Source organism: Musca vetustissima, unplaced genomic scaffold, assembly GCF_032173495.1.
Source record: "Musca vetustissima isolate MV318-11 ecotype Yass unplaced genomic scaffold, APGP_CSIRO_Mvet_v1 utg17077, whole genome shotgun sequence".
Lineage (NCBI taxonomy): Eukaryota > Metazoa > Arthropoda > Insecta > Diptera > Muscidae > Musca > Musca vetustissima.
Window position 1 is genome coordinate 1 of NW_026888998.1, and position 17,051 is coordinate 17,051.

Sequence of the window (17,051 nt, forward strand, 5' to 3'; positions counted from 1 at the left end):
TAGTTAAATAATCCTTATAGCGCTCGTGATAAGGACGAATGGGCCACAATATTCTGTTGGAATCATTGGTAACGTTTTTTTGTCGTTTCAAAATGGTTAAATGGGGTGAGGAATCACAATGTAAATTTGAGTTTTTGGGGTCAGAATGGGTTACGATTGTTTCTGGGGTTGGTTGGGGCGTGTGTAGTTTTTTGGAAGTCCCAACTTTTTTTCGGCGCAACGCACACATTGTGGCTTATACACATTTTTTGTGCCGCAGCCATAGCAAAAAACTGTGCGAGTTTGCACGCAATCGTCCCAGAAATGTCCATATTGATCGCAGTTCCAACATTTCGATGAATTTGAGTTATAGTTAACTGCGTCAACGAAATCTTCGCCCAAAGGAGCTGTGGCTATGTCTTCGGAATTATCTAATTCGGCTATGTTTCGCCGAGGAACAGTATTTGCGTTAAATTGTGGCTTTATCGAGACATTTTTTCGATATGACTCCTCTGCAAATAATTTTTCTCTTCTTTGAACGAGATTCCGTAAATGTGCAATTGTAAAAACTGGAACATACAGCAGTTCATGGCGGATTTCTGGTCTTAGATTCCTAACTAATATCTCTACTAGTTCCTCCTCCGGTAAAGGGTGTTCTAATCTGTCTACAATAGAGCACACCGAATCATAAAAGGCTTCAAAATTTTCGCCTAACTTCATTTTGCGATTTCTTATCTCCTCTTTAATTTCAAAGCTTGATCGCATATCTTTAAATTGACATTTCAAAGCTGCGCAAAATGAGGACCATTCTATGGAGTCTGTTTGCTTGTGGTACCTCCAATACCACTCTCTGGCTTTTCCTGTTAACAGGACGGGGAGGTTTTTACATATTATAGTGAAATTGTTCTCAAAATGTTCTTGAGTCAATGATTTGATGCGATACAAAAATTCTTCGACTGTAAGACCAGTACTGGAGCCGTCAAATTTGACGTTCCAATTTTGGATAATAGCCGTCAATTTTTCAGGCCGTGAAGAGATCATTTGATCTATTTGGCTACAGCTTTGTCTGCGACTCTGAACGTTAACCTGCTGGATATGATGGTTATTATTATCTCTTGCACTTTGCTGTTCTTGAACAACTGGAGGTGGAGCATTTACTGAAGTATATGGTTGAAGATTTAAATTTTGAAAAAATTTTGTAATATTATTTTCAATCATATCATTAATTTTCGAATAATCAATTTCGATTGAGTTTTGTGATGAGGGTCTCAGTGGATTATGCTCAGGATTGTTCTGAGGGGGGTTAAGAAACATAGTATTATTTCTCATTGGAGAATACGCCTCATTAATTTCGACAAAGCTATCGGGGTTTCCTTGAGGAGTAACATTGAGATCTAAATTATCTGTAAATATTGATTTACTCAAATTTCTGGTTATTGGCCGATTGGCCAGAGCCCCTCTACCCTTGCCTCGAGCTATTTGTTTAGGCTTTTTGTTGTAAGCTGTCTGAGTGGCTGTTTCCACTGACGTATTTTCGTTCCTGTCTGAAGGACCATTGTATTTTCGCAAATCTGCTAGATCACAAGGCAATTTACAGTGCGGACATTCTGTGGAGGTAGACAATGCTTGTTCTATACAAATGCGGTGAAAATGATGACCACAAGTTCGAATAGAATAACATTCTTGAGAATCAAACTGTATAGCTTCATCGCAAACACTACACTTTTCCTCATGCTGTACGGAAGCCATCGAATGTGCTCCTAAAGTTGATACCAATGGATTAAGTGGACTACGTTGAGTCATTTTAAAAAGTTCATTTAACAATTTAGAATAAAGAAGTTTATCAATAAGTCGCTAAGGAAATGGTTAATTTCTCCTATATTTTCCCCTAACACTTCAAAAAAAATATATATATTAATATTTAAAAATATAAATTGATAGATATATTCATATGGCTAGGTGATGATGTATTAATGGAGTAGAATGATTATAAAGGAAAACGATAAACATTAGAAAAAATTTAATTGGGCTATGGTGTGAATATTCTCAGTATACAATGAAACTAATTTGACAAACAAACCTGCTGATTATTCTCGTTACCAAACTATTGTCTAGGGACTTTATAACGCCCCAAGCTGAAATAAAGTAAATCCTCTATCAAATAGGAGGCTCATAACTCAGTCAAAGCATTTTCCTTGTATATGAAAGTAATCACGAACGACAAATAGAACTCCGTTCATTCGACTTCAACTCGTATTGAAAATGTTATTGGATAGTTTCTAGGTCTACATTCCGAAACCATCAGACAATAGACAATCCATAGAAGTCCAATAACTATTCGAATACATAGTTCAATCCGAATAAATGACTTCCTACCGCCGTTTTCAAAATTGAACTCTAATTGTAACATCCGGTCTATTGCATATTAGGGCTCCTAAGATAAATCTGAAAATCAGATTGTTCTGACCTAAAGTTTGGCTCAATCAGTGCATAGCAAATACAATTTTTAGGTAAAATCCAGATCAGGAAAATAACCCAATAATAAAAATGTGTTTGCCAAAGTTTAAGGCCACTTTAGCCCCACGTTGGGCGCCATTTATTTATGTAATGTACAACTTGGTAAACTGGAAGAAAAATAGTTACCGCCTTGTATGAGAAGTAGGGAAATAACAACAAAAAATAAAACTACCTGTTCGCTGGATAACAAGAGGACTGGGAGCCATTATTTGCTAGCTTAAGTCGGTTGGGGGGGTTCGTGTCCCCTTGAAGTCCTAGCACCTACTCTCAACATAAACAAAGAATTTGTATATAGACTCCCATAACTGAAACTAATATCTGTTAATAACACACATATTGTTGAATGGAACTAGTAACCCCTACCAGTGAAAATAAATTTAAGTTGTTTATCGTAAGAAAAATATATAACGATTCTTGATGGTCTAGAATCGGTGGCCTCTTGACCCTTCCCAACCTTGGTCTTATTGGCCCATAATTTTTGAATAAGACCCCTTCTTTAAAACGAATACCCTTCTACTCCTACATCCTAGCCATTAAATAACAACTTTTTAATGATTCATCTTAAATCAAAATTTACAAAAAACATCATTTATTTAGCATTCTAAGGCCTAATATAAATTTCATTGCCATTTACAATTCAACTTTATTTAAGAACAATCATACATGTTCGATACAACGTGTTCGTTGTCACTATAATTATGTTCTGACATATACGCACTTAGACATGTACTTTAGTAATGATAAGTTGGATGACAGTTAATGATAATTAGCAAACATTAAGCTCGTTTCAATTACAGAATGATTATACAGTGGAGGTTTTATGAGAAAATATTTTATGATATAAAAAGTCGCTTAAGGTTTTGAATTCATAATTTAAGCAGTATAAGTTTGAATTGTTAAATAATATTTGACTGACGATATCTCAAAAAAACTATTCACGTGTATATCACACTAAAATATATATTAAAAAATAATTAAATAATTAACAGTATGAACGCTATACGAAATATCACATTAGCAACTTTTTACCAATAAAGTTATTCTTAAGATTCAAGAATTTCAAATTATGTAATTTACACCTGAAAGCATGTATGGCTCCCAAAAAAAAATGGAGAATAGGATTTTGTGTATGACTTACCACTATATTCAGTCCTTCGTTGACGAACGTCGAGGCCTCGATGATCTTCTCTTGGACAAAATGTGGCTGGATGAACAAAAATGATTAAGTTATGCTTTGAGTATTTACGTAATTTGAAATGTCGATGCCTGATATAGGGTGTGGTTGTGTGTGATATTACGTATGTTATCAAGACTGAAGAATTTGAAAATTATGTATTAGTAGAAATTTCCTTTTTTTCATATAATTTGAATGAGGAGCTCTTGGATTCCAACGTCGAATAGGGGTTGGTGTTGTATATTCTTTCACGTGTTATGCTTTTATTATTAGGGAATTCATAATAATCCTCCTGAATTCTTGTTTTTCCATAGAAATGGGGTGTTTTTAGCATAAACCTTAACTCCGAGGTCAGGAAGATTTCTGGAGTGGATCTTGAAATTGCGCAGCCCTCCTTCTGCACAATATGCGTTCCCACAATTTACCGGGCTGTAGCCAATCGAGACTACCAGAGGGCTATGGATGACAGAAAAACCTAATCACTTTTTGGTCAATATTAGAAAAATTGTATTTTACCTTCACAAATTTTAAGCTGATTGTTCGGTTTTATTTTTAATAGATTTTGATGGTGGTATATATAAAACACTTCAACTTCCTTACGCAATAGTGATTATGATGGCCGAAAACTTCATCAGATATTTTAAAAATCAATTTTTTAATAGTTGAAGAAAATTTTAATAGTTTTGATGAAAATGGTTGTGATTAAATTTTAATTGGGTGTCTGATTTAAGTTTTACTGTCTGATTAATCAGATAATTGAAGATTATATTACGGTGTTGGATAATACTTAAAATTATACTTCACAATTTTTGAAATGTTCACAGTATCGTTTTATGTTCTTTATCGTTCGGTAATCACAATGAAAAAGATCATTTGAATTTTGCTTTGGGTACCTCTAAGCCTCTCACATACCTTTGGGTTCGATTAAGTAAAACTCCCCACCGTGCCAGCTTTGCAAAATGTATTGGACAAAATGAAACAAGCGAAAATGAAACACGTACTGTTGGGGATCTATCACATACGTGTAAATGAGAGAAGAATGGCAAAATAATAGAAATATTAGAGAAGAGGGTAGAGCAAAGAGGAATCGCAAATAAGTTTGAAGGTGGTATTGGTTAATGGGGGGGGGGGGGGGTGTAATGACGATCATGATGAAACAGTAAAAAGCAGTTATAAATGAGGGAAGGTGATTGCTTACCCAGCACACAATTTTGTTTGACATAATCATAATGACATTAAACTACTAATTAATATTGAGAAATGCGATGCCGCGGATTTGGGTAGAGTCTACATTACAGTGTCGGAATACTTAACGTCGATTAAGCACCCAATCTCTAATCGAGCAAAACGCAAAGAAACTATATAGCGCGCCATCTGCCGGACGAACTTAAATTTAAACAGAAACATTCCTCACGCCCTATAGAGCATCTACATAAAGTGTGGCCAAAATCGGTGTAGAAGTTATTGAGTTACGGTGTAAAAACACTAAAAAAAATAAATATTGCGCCATCTGTTAGATGAACTTCAAACTACACATAAACACTCCTCACGCCCCATATTGCATGTACATACAATTTGGTAAAAATCGGTGCAGATATGTATGAATTGGTGTCGGAATATTTAACGTCGATTAAGCACCCAAGCCTATTCGGGCAAAACAAAAATAAACTATATACCGCGCCATCTGTAAAACGATCTTAAAAATAAAAGAGAAACACTCCACGCCCCTCGTAGAGCATATACATAAAAAAACGGTGCAGTAATTCTTGAGTTACGGTACAAAAACACAAAAAAAAATAAATATTGCGCCTTCTGTCGGATGAACTTCAAACTACACAGAAACATTCCTAATCAGAGCTCCGATTTGCTCGATTTTACTCGCGAGTGAAAAATACTCCCGAGTGGGAGTAAGTAAAGAGTACGAGTTTTTTAGGGAGTATACTCTCCACTCTTTTATTTTGTGTGGGAGTGCTCGCGACTACTCCTTGTTGAAGAAAAAGAGTGTGAGTCAAAATGTTCGAAATAGAGTAAGAGTTCACTCTAAGAGTGAAATCGAGTGGACAAATGAATTTGGTTGTTTGATTATTTGTGTGTGTGTGTGTGTAGTAAAAAACATTTCATGGCCTATAAATAAGGTCACCAAGGGAGACCAGCTGTTTATGGATACCTCTCAAGTTTGCTGTCAAAATGCATTATTGTGAATTGACTTCCATTATGAAAACGTAAACAAAGTCGACATTTTTGACATTAGACTTGAGAAAAAACAGCTGTTTTCCGATTTCGATTGCTATCTTGGTGACCTTATTAATAGATCTTGAAACATTTTTTGATGTTGATCTTTTGTGTGCTGTGGGGAGATAGATCATGTACAAAAAACATAAAAGGACATTGATTATTTTGTTTATTGAAAATGTTTACACATGTGAGGTACAAAAAAAAATCTTATACCATATACGATTTTTATGTTTTTTTTTTTTTTTTAATTTCATATTTATAAAATGAATTCAACCGTGTGATTTAATTAATTCAATATTTTTTTAAAAGCATAAAAAATTTAGAAAAGTATTCTCCAAAAATATTAAAAGCGCTGGTTTGAAAGAAAACCCATCAATGCATAAGTGGTTCATTATTTAATTTTAGTATCAAAATATTGTCGAGGGTTTCAATTTGGAGGCTGGATCGTCTTGCTGTCACTATTAATTTCAGCGCGCTAATAGCTCATTCTACGACAAGCTACAAACTAGGGCTGTGCAAAGAGAAAATGATCGGAGAATAAATGAGAACCCGCCATTTGAAATGACTTACATAAAGGGAACGCAGAGAACGAGCTTGTTAATGCATGCTTTCCCAGCAGTAATGCACACCAAACATCACAAAACAAAAAAACAATGCACACAAACCATAGACAAATGAAGGAGTAGACACCAAAATGCTCTCACCAACGCTCTCTCAAATTGAGTTAGCTAACAGGTATTTTCCTTTTTAAATCATATTTATAAAATTTTTATGGTAAAAGACAATAAATATAGTTAGATTTTTGCAAAATCTATAACACAGGATAAAAATATATAAAATCTGTCTACTTTTGCTACAAATTGGCTTTGAGTTTTTTGGTTTGAGTCACTTCACTAGCACTTTCTTGAGCACTTTGGTGTCTATACATTCATTAGTCTATGCATAAACAACATCAAGTAAAACAACGGTATCACAAAAAAAAAATAAATAAAAATAAAAGAGTACTCGGCAAGAGTGTAATCTGCTCGATTTCGAGCGTATTTCACTCCCACTCGAAAACGAGCGAAGCACTTGCGCTCTTATTTGAGTGGCAGAGAAAAATAGAGTATACTCTATTTACTTTTTCTACTCGCAGGAGTACTCCCGCTCGAATTCGAGCGAGTTTCACTCTTTACTCGAATTCGAGCGAGCATTTCGGAGCTCTGTTCCTAATCCACTAATCATTCATCGTCAAAACCTTCAATAAATTTTTATTAAAACATTCCTTGATTGAAGTTTTCGAAAAAAGATATATTTCGCGAGAAAGATACAAGAAATTTCAAAGAATTTATAAATTTAACATAAACGATATAACATTTTCCTTTGCATACGATGCTGAAGCTCCCCTCGACGTATCATTGTATGAATAACTTTTAAAATGCTACGTTCTTCGTACTTCTGTCGTAAGAAATCCTGTAAATACGAAGGTATTAGAAAACGCTAAAAATAAAATAAATGAAATAAATACCTGAACAACATTTTGTTCTGAAACTTGTGATCCAATAGCAAAGCGGCGCTTTAATTGCTTTTCAATCCTATTTAATATCTCCTGGTCCTCTTCTGTGGTAAAGCCTTCTGCCCCAGCCAAACTACCAGTCATGGCAGCATCTAATGTTGATACCTGGAATAATCGCAAGGATTCGTTGACATGTTCATCTGTTGCGAATGGTAATAAACTCATTTTTGCCAGAGATTCTGAAATTCGGATTATTGCTTCCAACTGGCGCACAGTAATAGGAATACTTAAACGTTTATCTGCTGACTTTTCTTGTTGATTAGCTCCACTACGCATAAGAACGTATCTACTTTTTAATTTTTCTCCAGCTTCTTCGCTTAAACGGGGGCCACAATGTGTACGGCAGTAGTGAATATATTTCTTAAAGAGGGACAGTGGAATTTCTCCCTCAGCTTGTTCTGTTGTACCTGCTTTATTCGATGAAAGGTGGACGTTTATTATATGTTTAGCTAACGTAATATCCCTCGATTCGTCGTGAACATCTTTCACTATGAAAATCATATCAAAACGGGATAAGATAGTTGGCATAAAATCAATATTTTCCTCTCCTTTGGTATCGTCCCAGCGCCCAAATATTGAATTAGCAGCCGCCAATACAGAACAACGAGAATTTAATGTTGTTGTGATACCAGCTTTGGCTATAGATATAGTTTGTTGTTCCATTGCTTCATGAATAGCAACACGATCATCTTCCCGCATTTTATCAAATTCGTCAATGCAAACAACACCACCATCGGCTAACACCATTGCTCCTCCTTCCATAACAAAATTGCGCTAAAATATATAAAATTAAATGTTTAAGTATAGTACGTTCCCTGTAAAATAAAAAAAGCAAAAACTGAATTCCTATTCGTTTCTTCACAAATAATTAAACGCATTTGTTTTAATCGAATCAATCTCTTCCAAAAAATTTGAATTTTTTGATGTTTCATTAAGCGGCAACGTGAATAAGTTTTTTATGCGCATCCGATTTCAGTAATCGCCAGTGAAAATACAAAAAATACATCTATTTTAAAATGATTCGCATATTTTTCGCGTATCTATGTATTTTTGACGTATGAATGTATTTAAAATAAATTTCCCTATATTCAAGGTACCTATATCCGCAATTTACACACAAACTTTTCGTCTTTGGAATACAATTGAATAGAAGCTACGACGAACACATTCATGAGATATACAAATAAAATCACGAGTTCTACATTTCCATAATCAGTTTAGCCCATTATTTGGTTGCGAAAATCTGGATTCAAAATGTCAGCATCCGTTTTGGGTTGAAGCAGTGATTTATTCGAAATATCATACATTAGAACCATATTGTCCATGGGGTATTCTTCAACTTAATCACTGATAACATGTGCGTGCTGTGTAGTTTAGCCACAAATCAGGAAAGAACACAAAAAACTTGTTGGCTTCAACACATTTTCACCCATTTTTTTTTACCACCATCACAGCTTCCACACAACTTTTGGCAAGAACACTTCATTTTATAGAAATGAATTTAAATTATATGCAATAAGTTCATATTTCGCGAGTTATGAGCTTGCAAACTTCAACTTCAAGAAATTTAAAACATTTTTGAATATACCCATATATATATATATAGTAGTCGATTTTCACAATCCTCCCTAGATACAAATTTTTTATCATTAAAGAAATTTTGCAATGCAAGAAAAAGATAATAATCGATTAAAACTTCCCAATCAAGCTTCTAAAGTTTCTGGCAAGTCACTGTAGATGTATGTGGCCTAAAGTTGTCCTGGTGGAACACGACACCTCTCCTGTTGGCCAATCTTGGCCGTTTCTGGTCAATTGTAAATGGTTTAAAACAGTTTCATGGTCAGTTCGTAGCTCCTGGGCGATGTTACGACTGCTAACATGTCGGTCAACTTCGATAATTTATCCGATTTTATTGACATTTTTGACGACCGATCTACCTGTGCGAGGTGCATCTTTTACATCAAAAATTCCTGAACGGAATCTACGAAACCAAAATTGCACATAATTGGCTGTTACAGTATCGGAACCATAAACACGATTCACAATTTTAGCCGCTTCGCTTTCAATTTCGCCTTCCTCAAAGAAAAACTGTAAAATGTAATGAGTTTTCTCTGAGTTATATATATATATATATATATATATTATTGTGCATAGAAATATAAAGATGAACATTTTCAACATTGACAGAAAGTATTTTCGAAACCCGTGTTTCGAGCCAAAAATAAATTGTGTTTGTCCTGTCCTGAAGCCTTCGTCGTTCACACTATTATTTTATTTATTTACTTTACTGTAATTTATTTGAAAATATATTTAAAAAACTACTTAAATTTGGTAAATTAAGTAAATCAAGCATTAATAAAATCAATTAAAAATAAAAAAATAGTCACAATATCTTATATATACATACATGAATTGCTGTTCGTTAGTCTCGCTAAAACTCGAAAACGGCTGAACGGATTTTTCTCAATTTAGTCTTGAAGTGTTCGTGGATCTTCAGGGAAGGTTTAAAAAGTGAGAAAAAAATGAAAATCGCGAAAAATTTGCAAAAAATATTTTGAAGCATATTTGCATTTCCGCGAATTTAGTATCGAGCTATATTGATAGCACCACGTCGTAGTTGTTATTTTGAGGTATTTTGGGCGAAAATTGGTAGCGTATCATTCCTTTAAGCCTACATTTGTCATTCATTGAAAATTTTCAAAATATTTAATTTTTTTAAATTGGATTGACATTGTATTGAAACATTTTTCGGGAGAATACAAAAAATAATTGAGAAGTATATTATTGAATGTACACGCGACAGGAACATTTTGGGACTAATGCAAGGATGGAAAATCAGAAGACATTCTGAATCGAGTTCGTGGCCTTTAGGGTATTCGGATTCTAAGATCCATGCCCTAGATTAATTTGCTTGAAAATAATAATATTAACATGTTGTTCCTTAATGTAAATGAAATGTTGTTATGCAACGGGAAATATAAAATCAGGTGGTTATATGCCTAATCGTTTTTCAATATCTTTGAACTTATAAACAGAACACTTCCCATATATCCCATACAAAAAATGTGTATCACAGAGAAAACTAATATACGAGATATTTTCTTTGCAAAATTCTATCATTAAGTTTAGTTGTAAAGAGAACAACCGACACAAAAAACCAGCAATATTAGAAAAATAGCATAATATCTAATTTTATGGTTGTACCAAAACCTCCGTCCGATGTTACCTATTCGTATTGAACATGCCAACTACCGATAACACCCAGGTTGGAAAACGGGAGTAAGAACCTTTAGATATAGTTCACAGTGTTCGCAAAAAAACGGTACACTATCGTAGTGTACCGTAACAGGAACACAAACACTAATAAATTTTTAGCGTTAGTGTTCCGGTACACAAACATTAAAAAATATTTTAGTGTTACTGTTCCGGAGCACAACGAAATTCGTAGTGTACCGCGGTCGGAGCACTAAAAATCGTAGTGTACCGCTGTCGGAACACTAAAAAACCGTAGCGTACCGCGGTCGGAACACTAAAAATCGTAGTGTTCCACTTGCCGGAACACTAAAAATCGTAGTGTTCCACTGGCCGGAACACTAAAAATCGTAGTGTTCCATTTGGCGGAACACTAAAAATCGTAGTGTTCCACTTGGCGGAACACTTAAAATCGTAGTGTTCCATTTGTCGGAACACAAAAAGATGTATTAATTATATTTTATTTTTTGTATGAATAAAATTTATATATTTTTTTCAATAGATTTAATAAATAGAAAACTTGTTAAATTTGTATTTGTTATTAGCATCTACAGTTTTAAATATTAAATATTTTATAACTAAAAAAGGTCGTCGAGTGAAAATTCAATCTGATGCCAACTCGCAACTGAAAATTCCATTGGATTACATTTTCGCTGATAATCGATTGCGCTGATCGGAAAAATGTATTGCATAAGACTACCTGTGCAAAAATCATAAAGAATATGTGGTTTTGTAACATTTATCCCAAAATCATAAAAATATTTTTTTTATACCCGCGTAATTTGTACACTTCTTTTAATGAATAAGCAGGTAATAATTATGTTGATTGTGTGACAATCACCAAATTTTGAATATTTTTGCTAAAATTTTCTAAAATTATGAATCATAGATGGATGCAGGTATAATTGTTTTAAGAAAAAATTTTTCTTACTAGAATTTTACAAGGAGATCTCCCAATATTATGGAAAATATGTTCGTTGTGTAAATTAATGAAAATTTTATCCTAAGCTGTATAATTTTGTCACAAAAACAGGTCAAAATACCTATTTCAAACGGACATTTTCACTTTTTTAATTGCAAGTAAACTTACGATTTGTATTGTTACGCTACGATTTGTATTGTTCCGACCAGTGGAACACTACGATTTTTAGTGTTCCGGCAAGTGGAACACTAAGATTTTTAGTGTTCCGATAAGCGGAACACTAACATTTTTAGTGTTCAGTCCAGAGGAACACAACGATTTTTAATGTACCGCAGTCGGTACACTACGATTTTTAATGTACCGCAGTCGGTACACTACGATTTTTAGTGTACCGCTGTCGGTACACTACGATTTTTTAGTGTACCGCAGCAGGTACGCTAAGATTTTCGTTGTGCTCCGGAACAGTAACGCTAAAAATATTTTTAGTGTTTGTGTACCGGTACAGTACGTTATTTTAGTGTACCTATCCACCTTGGTACGGTACAGAACACTATAGAACGGTACCATAATGTTTATTTTCGAACGCTGATAGTGCATAACTTCTGGGATGATGTTCTGCGATCCGTTATGCCAAATTATAGCCAACTGTATGAGATTAGGTCAATGTCTTTATAATACCGAAAATGGGGCGAGACCTGTATGTATTGCTATATCAAAACTTGGACCTAAATGGGTAATTTTTCGCAGAAATGTGTCTCACCTCCAATATCCCGGAATGACATATTTTAGATACTACAATGGGAATGGGAATTTTTGGTAGGAATATTTGACAGCATATGAGAAATTATTGGGGTTACCATTATATGGGTGCTACCCGGAAACTTGGATCAATATTAATAATTCTTTGTAAGGAGATTTTGTACTCACTGATCATTTAAAATATAAAATTACAGCCAATTTGGTTGAAACACGTATCCAAACCCCCAAAATACAGAGGAGTGGACCAATATTGACAATTTTAAGTAGGATTCATGCTACCAAATAAAACAACCAATTACAGCTGATTAGGTTGAAAAACGTGACCAAATCCCCAAAAATGTGGAGTGCCATTATATGGAGGCTTTTCCGAAGCTTGCACAAATTTTTAAGGAACATTTTCTACTCAATGATCATCCAATATATAAAATTACAGTCAAACACCGAAAATTGAGGGATTACCTAGATACTTGCCAATATTGATAATTTTAAGTATAGATATTCTGTTTTAAACCGTGCCCAAGATCTTCAAATTTGATAATATTTGGTACGGATATTTTCTGCTCAATTACAACCCATTCTGTTGAAAAATCGTCAAAACTTCTCATATTGCGAGGTACGGTTATGTGGCTACCCTAAATAGTGAACCTAGGAGTAGTAGCAATGTATGTGCAAATTTCAGAGCACTATCTCAAATCGTGGAGGGTAGAAAAAGCTATTGAGGAAATTATATCAAATTGATTGTTCGAGTAGAACAACATATATTTGATCCAAAAATGTATCAGTCACAACTGAATGAACAGAGATAAACGCCTATGTTGACCAGTATGTTTTTAAAACACAGCTAAGATTCTGTTGTTAAAATCTAATGAACATGACAATATTTTTCCAAAATAATATTTATACCCTACACAACTATGTTGTCAGGGTATTATAGCTTTGTGCAGCCCCAAGAGTTTGTAACGCCGCGAAATATTGGTCTTAGAACCACCTTTAAGTATACCGATCGTCATATCTCGACTAGTCCGTCCGGTCTGTCCATTATAATTTGTAAACACGATATAGGCCACATTTATGGACCAATCTTCACGAAATTTTGCATGTAGGATGGGTTCTGGCCAATGAAGACCCCTATTGTAGTAAAGATCGGATAATATTTAGGGGATGAAATGGACCAAATACTTAATTTTTGTCAGTTTTTCTGGTCGCTCCAGAGGCCGCAATTATATCCCAAAAATCGCGAAAAATTTTTGCATGGAGAAGGGGATCGGGCCAAAGAATAAGCATGCCTGTTTTGATAAAGATCAGTCAATATTTAGCGGGTCAAATTGGCCCTTACTTTTGTGTGAAAGTTACAAAATGTGTATTCTGTAGCGTATATATTTACCCCTGAGTGACATAGATCCGAGATGTTGATAGTATATCTAAGAGGAATGGTTGGCCTTTAAATTGATACCAGTTAGGTTGTAAGTAATCGGATGTGGGAGTTACACTTAAATATTCACAGGTGCTTACGTATTCAGATATTATTTAGTAACTCATTACCACACTAGAGGACGGAAATATAGCGCTGATCGCTTGGACATTTTCCATGAGGATCCAGGTATGGTCAAGTACAACGCCTATAATTTTCGGTGACCTCTAGTGGGTCAAGATGGTGCAAATATCGCGAAATATTACCCGTCCGACTATACTGCTCCGCTCACTGGTTTTTGAATAGAATGTGCATTTAATATATTTTAGCCTGACGGAGAGAAACATTTTAAGGTTTGACACATTTTCAAGATCTTGCGTTAAGCATAAAAAATTATGCTATCTGCTAGAAACTTTTTTTCAATGTTAGGTGTACTGTACAAATTGTTGCCAATTTTTATAGACTTTACAGATTTTTTATTTGTAATTGATTTTATCAATGCTTAATTTACCAAAATTTATGTTGTTTTTTTAATATATTTTCAAATAAATTGCAGTATAGTAAATCACACGATGTTTGAATAATGTTTCTAGCTGAAAGTCGATGTTTTTCACGAAACCCGTTATTTATGGAAAAAATTACATGCAATATTTTTCTATCTATAGTGGGACTCAGGTCGTTTCAGATCAGTCGTTGAAACGTTAAATATTTTCTTAGTACCTGTAGGTAGAACCGGTAGTTTCATAACACTATACCCCCTTGGTCGGAAGAAGCTGAGATGATTGGCGTGGTAACGATAAAAGCTGAAAGCTCTAGAATTCATATAAACAGATTTCTTTCCGAACGTCAAACACACAAATATTTGTTCCTGGCCTTTCCTTTCCGAACGTCAAACACAACTATTTGTTCCTTGCCTGTTATTGCAAGGTCTTTTTATAATAGCATTATAACACAGCAAGGGATAATAGTACCCCGTGTAATGACGTTTAATTAATATATTTGCAATGGAATATGAATAAATTGTTAACTTACTGTTGCAGGATCTTTCATTACAGAAGCGGTTAAACCAGCAGCACTTGATCCTTTACCGGAAGTATAGACACCGATAGGTGCAACTTTTTCCACAAACTTTAAGAGTTGAGACTTTGCTGTACCAGGATCTCCTAGTAGTAGTACATTGATATCACCACGTCTGCACAATCCATCAGGCAAACGTTTACGGGAACCTCCAAACAATAAACATGTAATCGCTTTTTTTATATCATCTGAACCGAAAATACTGGGAGCCAAGGACTTGGATAAGCGTTCATATATATCTGGCGAGGCTGCCATACGGCGAAAGGTCTCTTCCTCGTCACTTGTTATATTGCTGTATCTAGATATAGCACCCGATCCTTCTGTATCTACAGTTATACCGACGACACGCATATAAGGTGCTCTTACACCAACTACAGCTTTCTCTCGTCCATCTTGACGCGAGGGTTTGCCGACTTTTCTTATAGAATATATTCCTTGTATTAAAACACGATTACCTGGTACGACTCTTTCGCACAAAGACCTGTCGCAAAATAACTGCAAATGTCTAGGAATTTCGCCTTGCGGCACAAAATCGGGTAGTTCTTGCAACTTGAGTATTTGAAAATCCACACATTTACATTTATCGGGCATGACAAAAAACGGATCGAGGGGACATTTTGGCCTTCCCGCTTGATCCGTATTACACTTACGGGGTAGAGCATAGTCTTCCAACCCAGGATTAACTTTCAAATTGGGAATCACTGTATGGCAAGAACGACACATAATAGACATTCGTGTTGCTTTTGCCTTAATACCAGATGCAGCCACAATAATACCAGCAATTTTCACTAATTTCGAGACGCTGTCAGATTTAATGTCTCGAATATTTGTTGGATTGGCATTAGACATGATCAGAACTTGTATGTCATGCATATTTTCCTCTTGCTCTGGACGAGGTGCTGTTATTTCATCGGCAACTTCACGAGCAGCTTCCTCAAAGATTTGCAAGTGTTCTGTCGGCTGTTTTGTTAACTTATCAGCCAACGACTCGTCAAAACCCGCAAGGTCCTCCATCTCCACTTCCAAAAAATAACGCCCATTAAGGTAATTTCTCTTTAAAGTATCTCTAAAACATAATTTGATTTATGTATATATAATATTATAATGTTGTTAAAATATAACTTGTTACCGATATTTGTAGAAAAAATTATCTTCATTAAATGTTCGAATAAATTCCTTATATTTCTTTTTCACGGCTTGCATATTTATTTGATTCCCATCTTGATGTCCATCTCCAAGCAAATTATCGGAGAAAAATACTCCAGCCTCATCAAAACCTTCCATTGTGCGCAAAAAAATTAACACAAATTGTATACTTAAATGTTCCTTAAATCGAGGCAAAAAATAACTTTTGCAGGCAGAAGTACGGCTAACCCTGGCAAAAAATGGTTTCAACTGATATTCCCGCCTAAATTGGTTTTAAGGTAGCATCAAACAAATTCATGTCATATTTTTGTCATATACAGTGCTGCCTACATTAAAAACATACAAAAAAACGTCAACATGTAAACGGGCAAACACATACGAGCAAGGTAGATATACAAGGTAGCCGCATCGGCGAATTTCTACAACAAACATCGGTTGTTGTATTTTGATATGTCAAAAATATTTTGCAAAAACAAACAGATTGACAAGATTTTTTTACATAAATTCTTGTAGAAAATGTTAATAAAAGTATTGCCAAAGAAGCTCTTCGAAATTCGGAGGTTTTCATTTATAATTTTTTTTTAATTTTTTGGTTCAACATTACAACAACATTTTTGACATTTATTTGCACCAAATGTTAATAAAAGTATTGCCAAAGAAGCTCTTCGAAATTCGGAGATTTTCATTTATAATTTTGTTTTTTAATTTTTTAGTTCAACATTACAACAACCTTTTTGACATTTATTTGCACCAACAGCTGGGCCGATGCGGCTACCTTATTAAATATACCTTGTATACGAGGGTTCAGGCATGATGCAACAATAAGGTGATGTATACCACCAAAAAACTTTGTTTTTGTCTCGATTATCTGTCAATTTTTTTCATATAATATTTGAAATGGTTAGCAAGACTGCACATCGAATTCAAGTGGAAATCAAGGTGTATTAAACAAGGTGTATGCATCAGATACAACAACAAATGTTTTACAAAAACAACATTGTTATTATAGAAATTAAATTGTCAT

At 34.6% G+C, this 17,051-nt stretch overlaps 1 protein-coding gene across 1 annotated transcript; it reads right to left on the reverse strand.

The window, feature by feature from the left end:
• Positions 1–7,226: 7,226 nt before the first annotated feature.
• Positions 7,227–16,165, reverse strand: LOC133336767 (DNA replication licensing factor Mcm5). Its single transcript, XM_061545050.1, has 4 exons — positions 16,011–16,165; positions 14,837–15,947; positions 7,413–8,234; positions 7,227–7,357 (listed from the first exon to the last, which is right to left on the reverse strand). The coding sequence occupies exons 1-4, from the start codon at positions 16,163–16,165 to the stop codon at positions 7,241–7,243; spliced, it is 2,205 nt and encodes a 734-aa protein (XP_061401034.1). The 3' UTR covers positions 7,227–7,240.
• Positions 16,166–17,051: the final 886 nt, after the last annotated feature.

Coding starts and splice junctions, on each gene's coding strand:
- LOC133336767 (XM_061545050.1), bottom strand. CDS start 16,165: ATGGAAGGTTTTGATGAGGCTGGAGTATTTTTCTCCGATAATTTGCTT. Junction 15,948..16,010: donor AATTTTTTCTACAAATATCG/GTAACAAGTTAT, acceptor ATTATGTTTTAG/AGATACTTTAAAGAGAAATT. Junction 7,358..7,412: donor CAGAACAAAATGTTGTTCAG/GTATTTATTTCA, acceptor TCGTATTTACAG/GATTTCTTACGACAGAAGTA.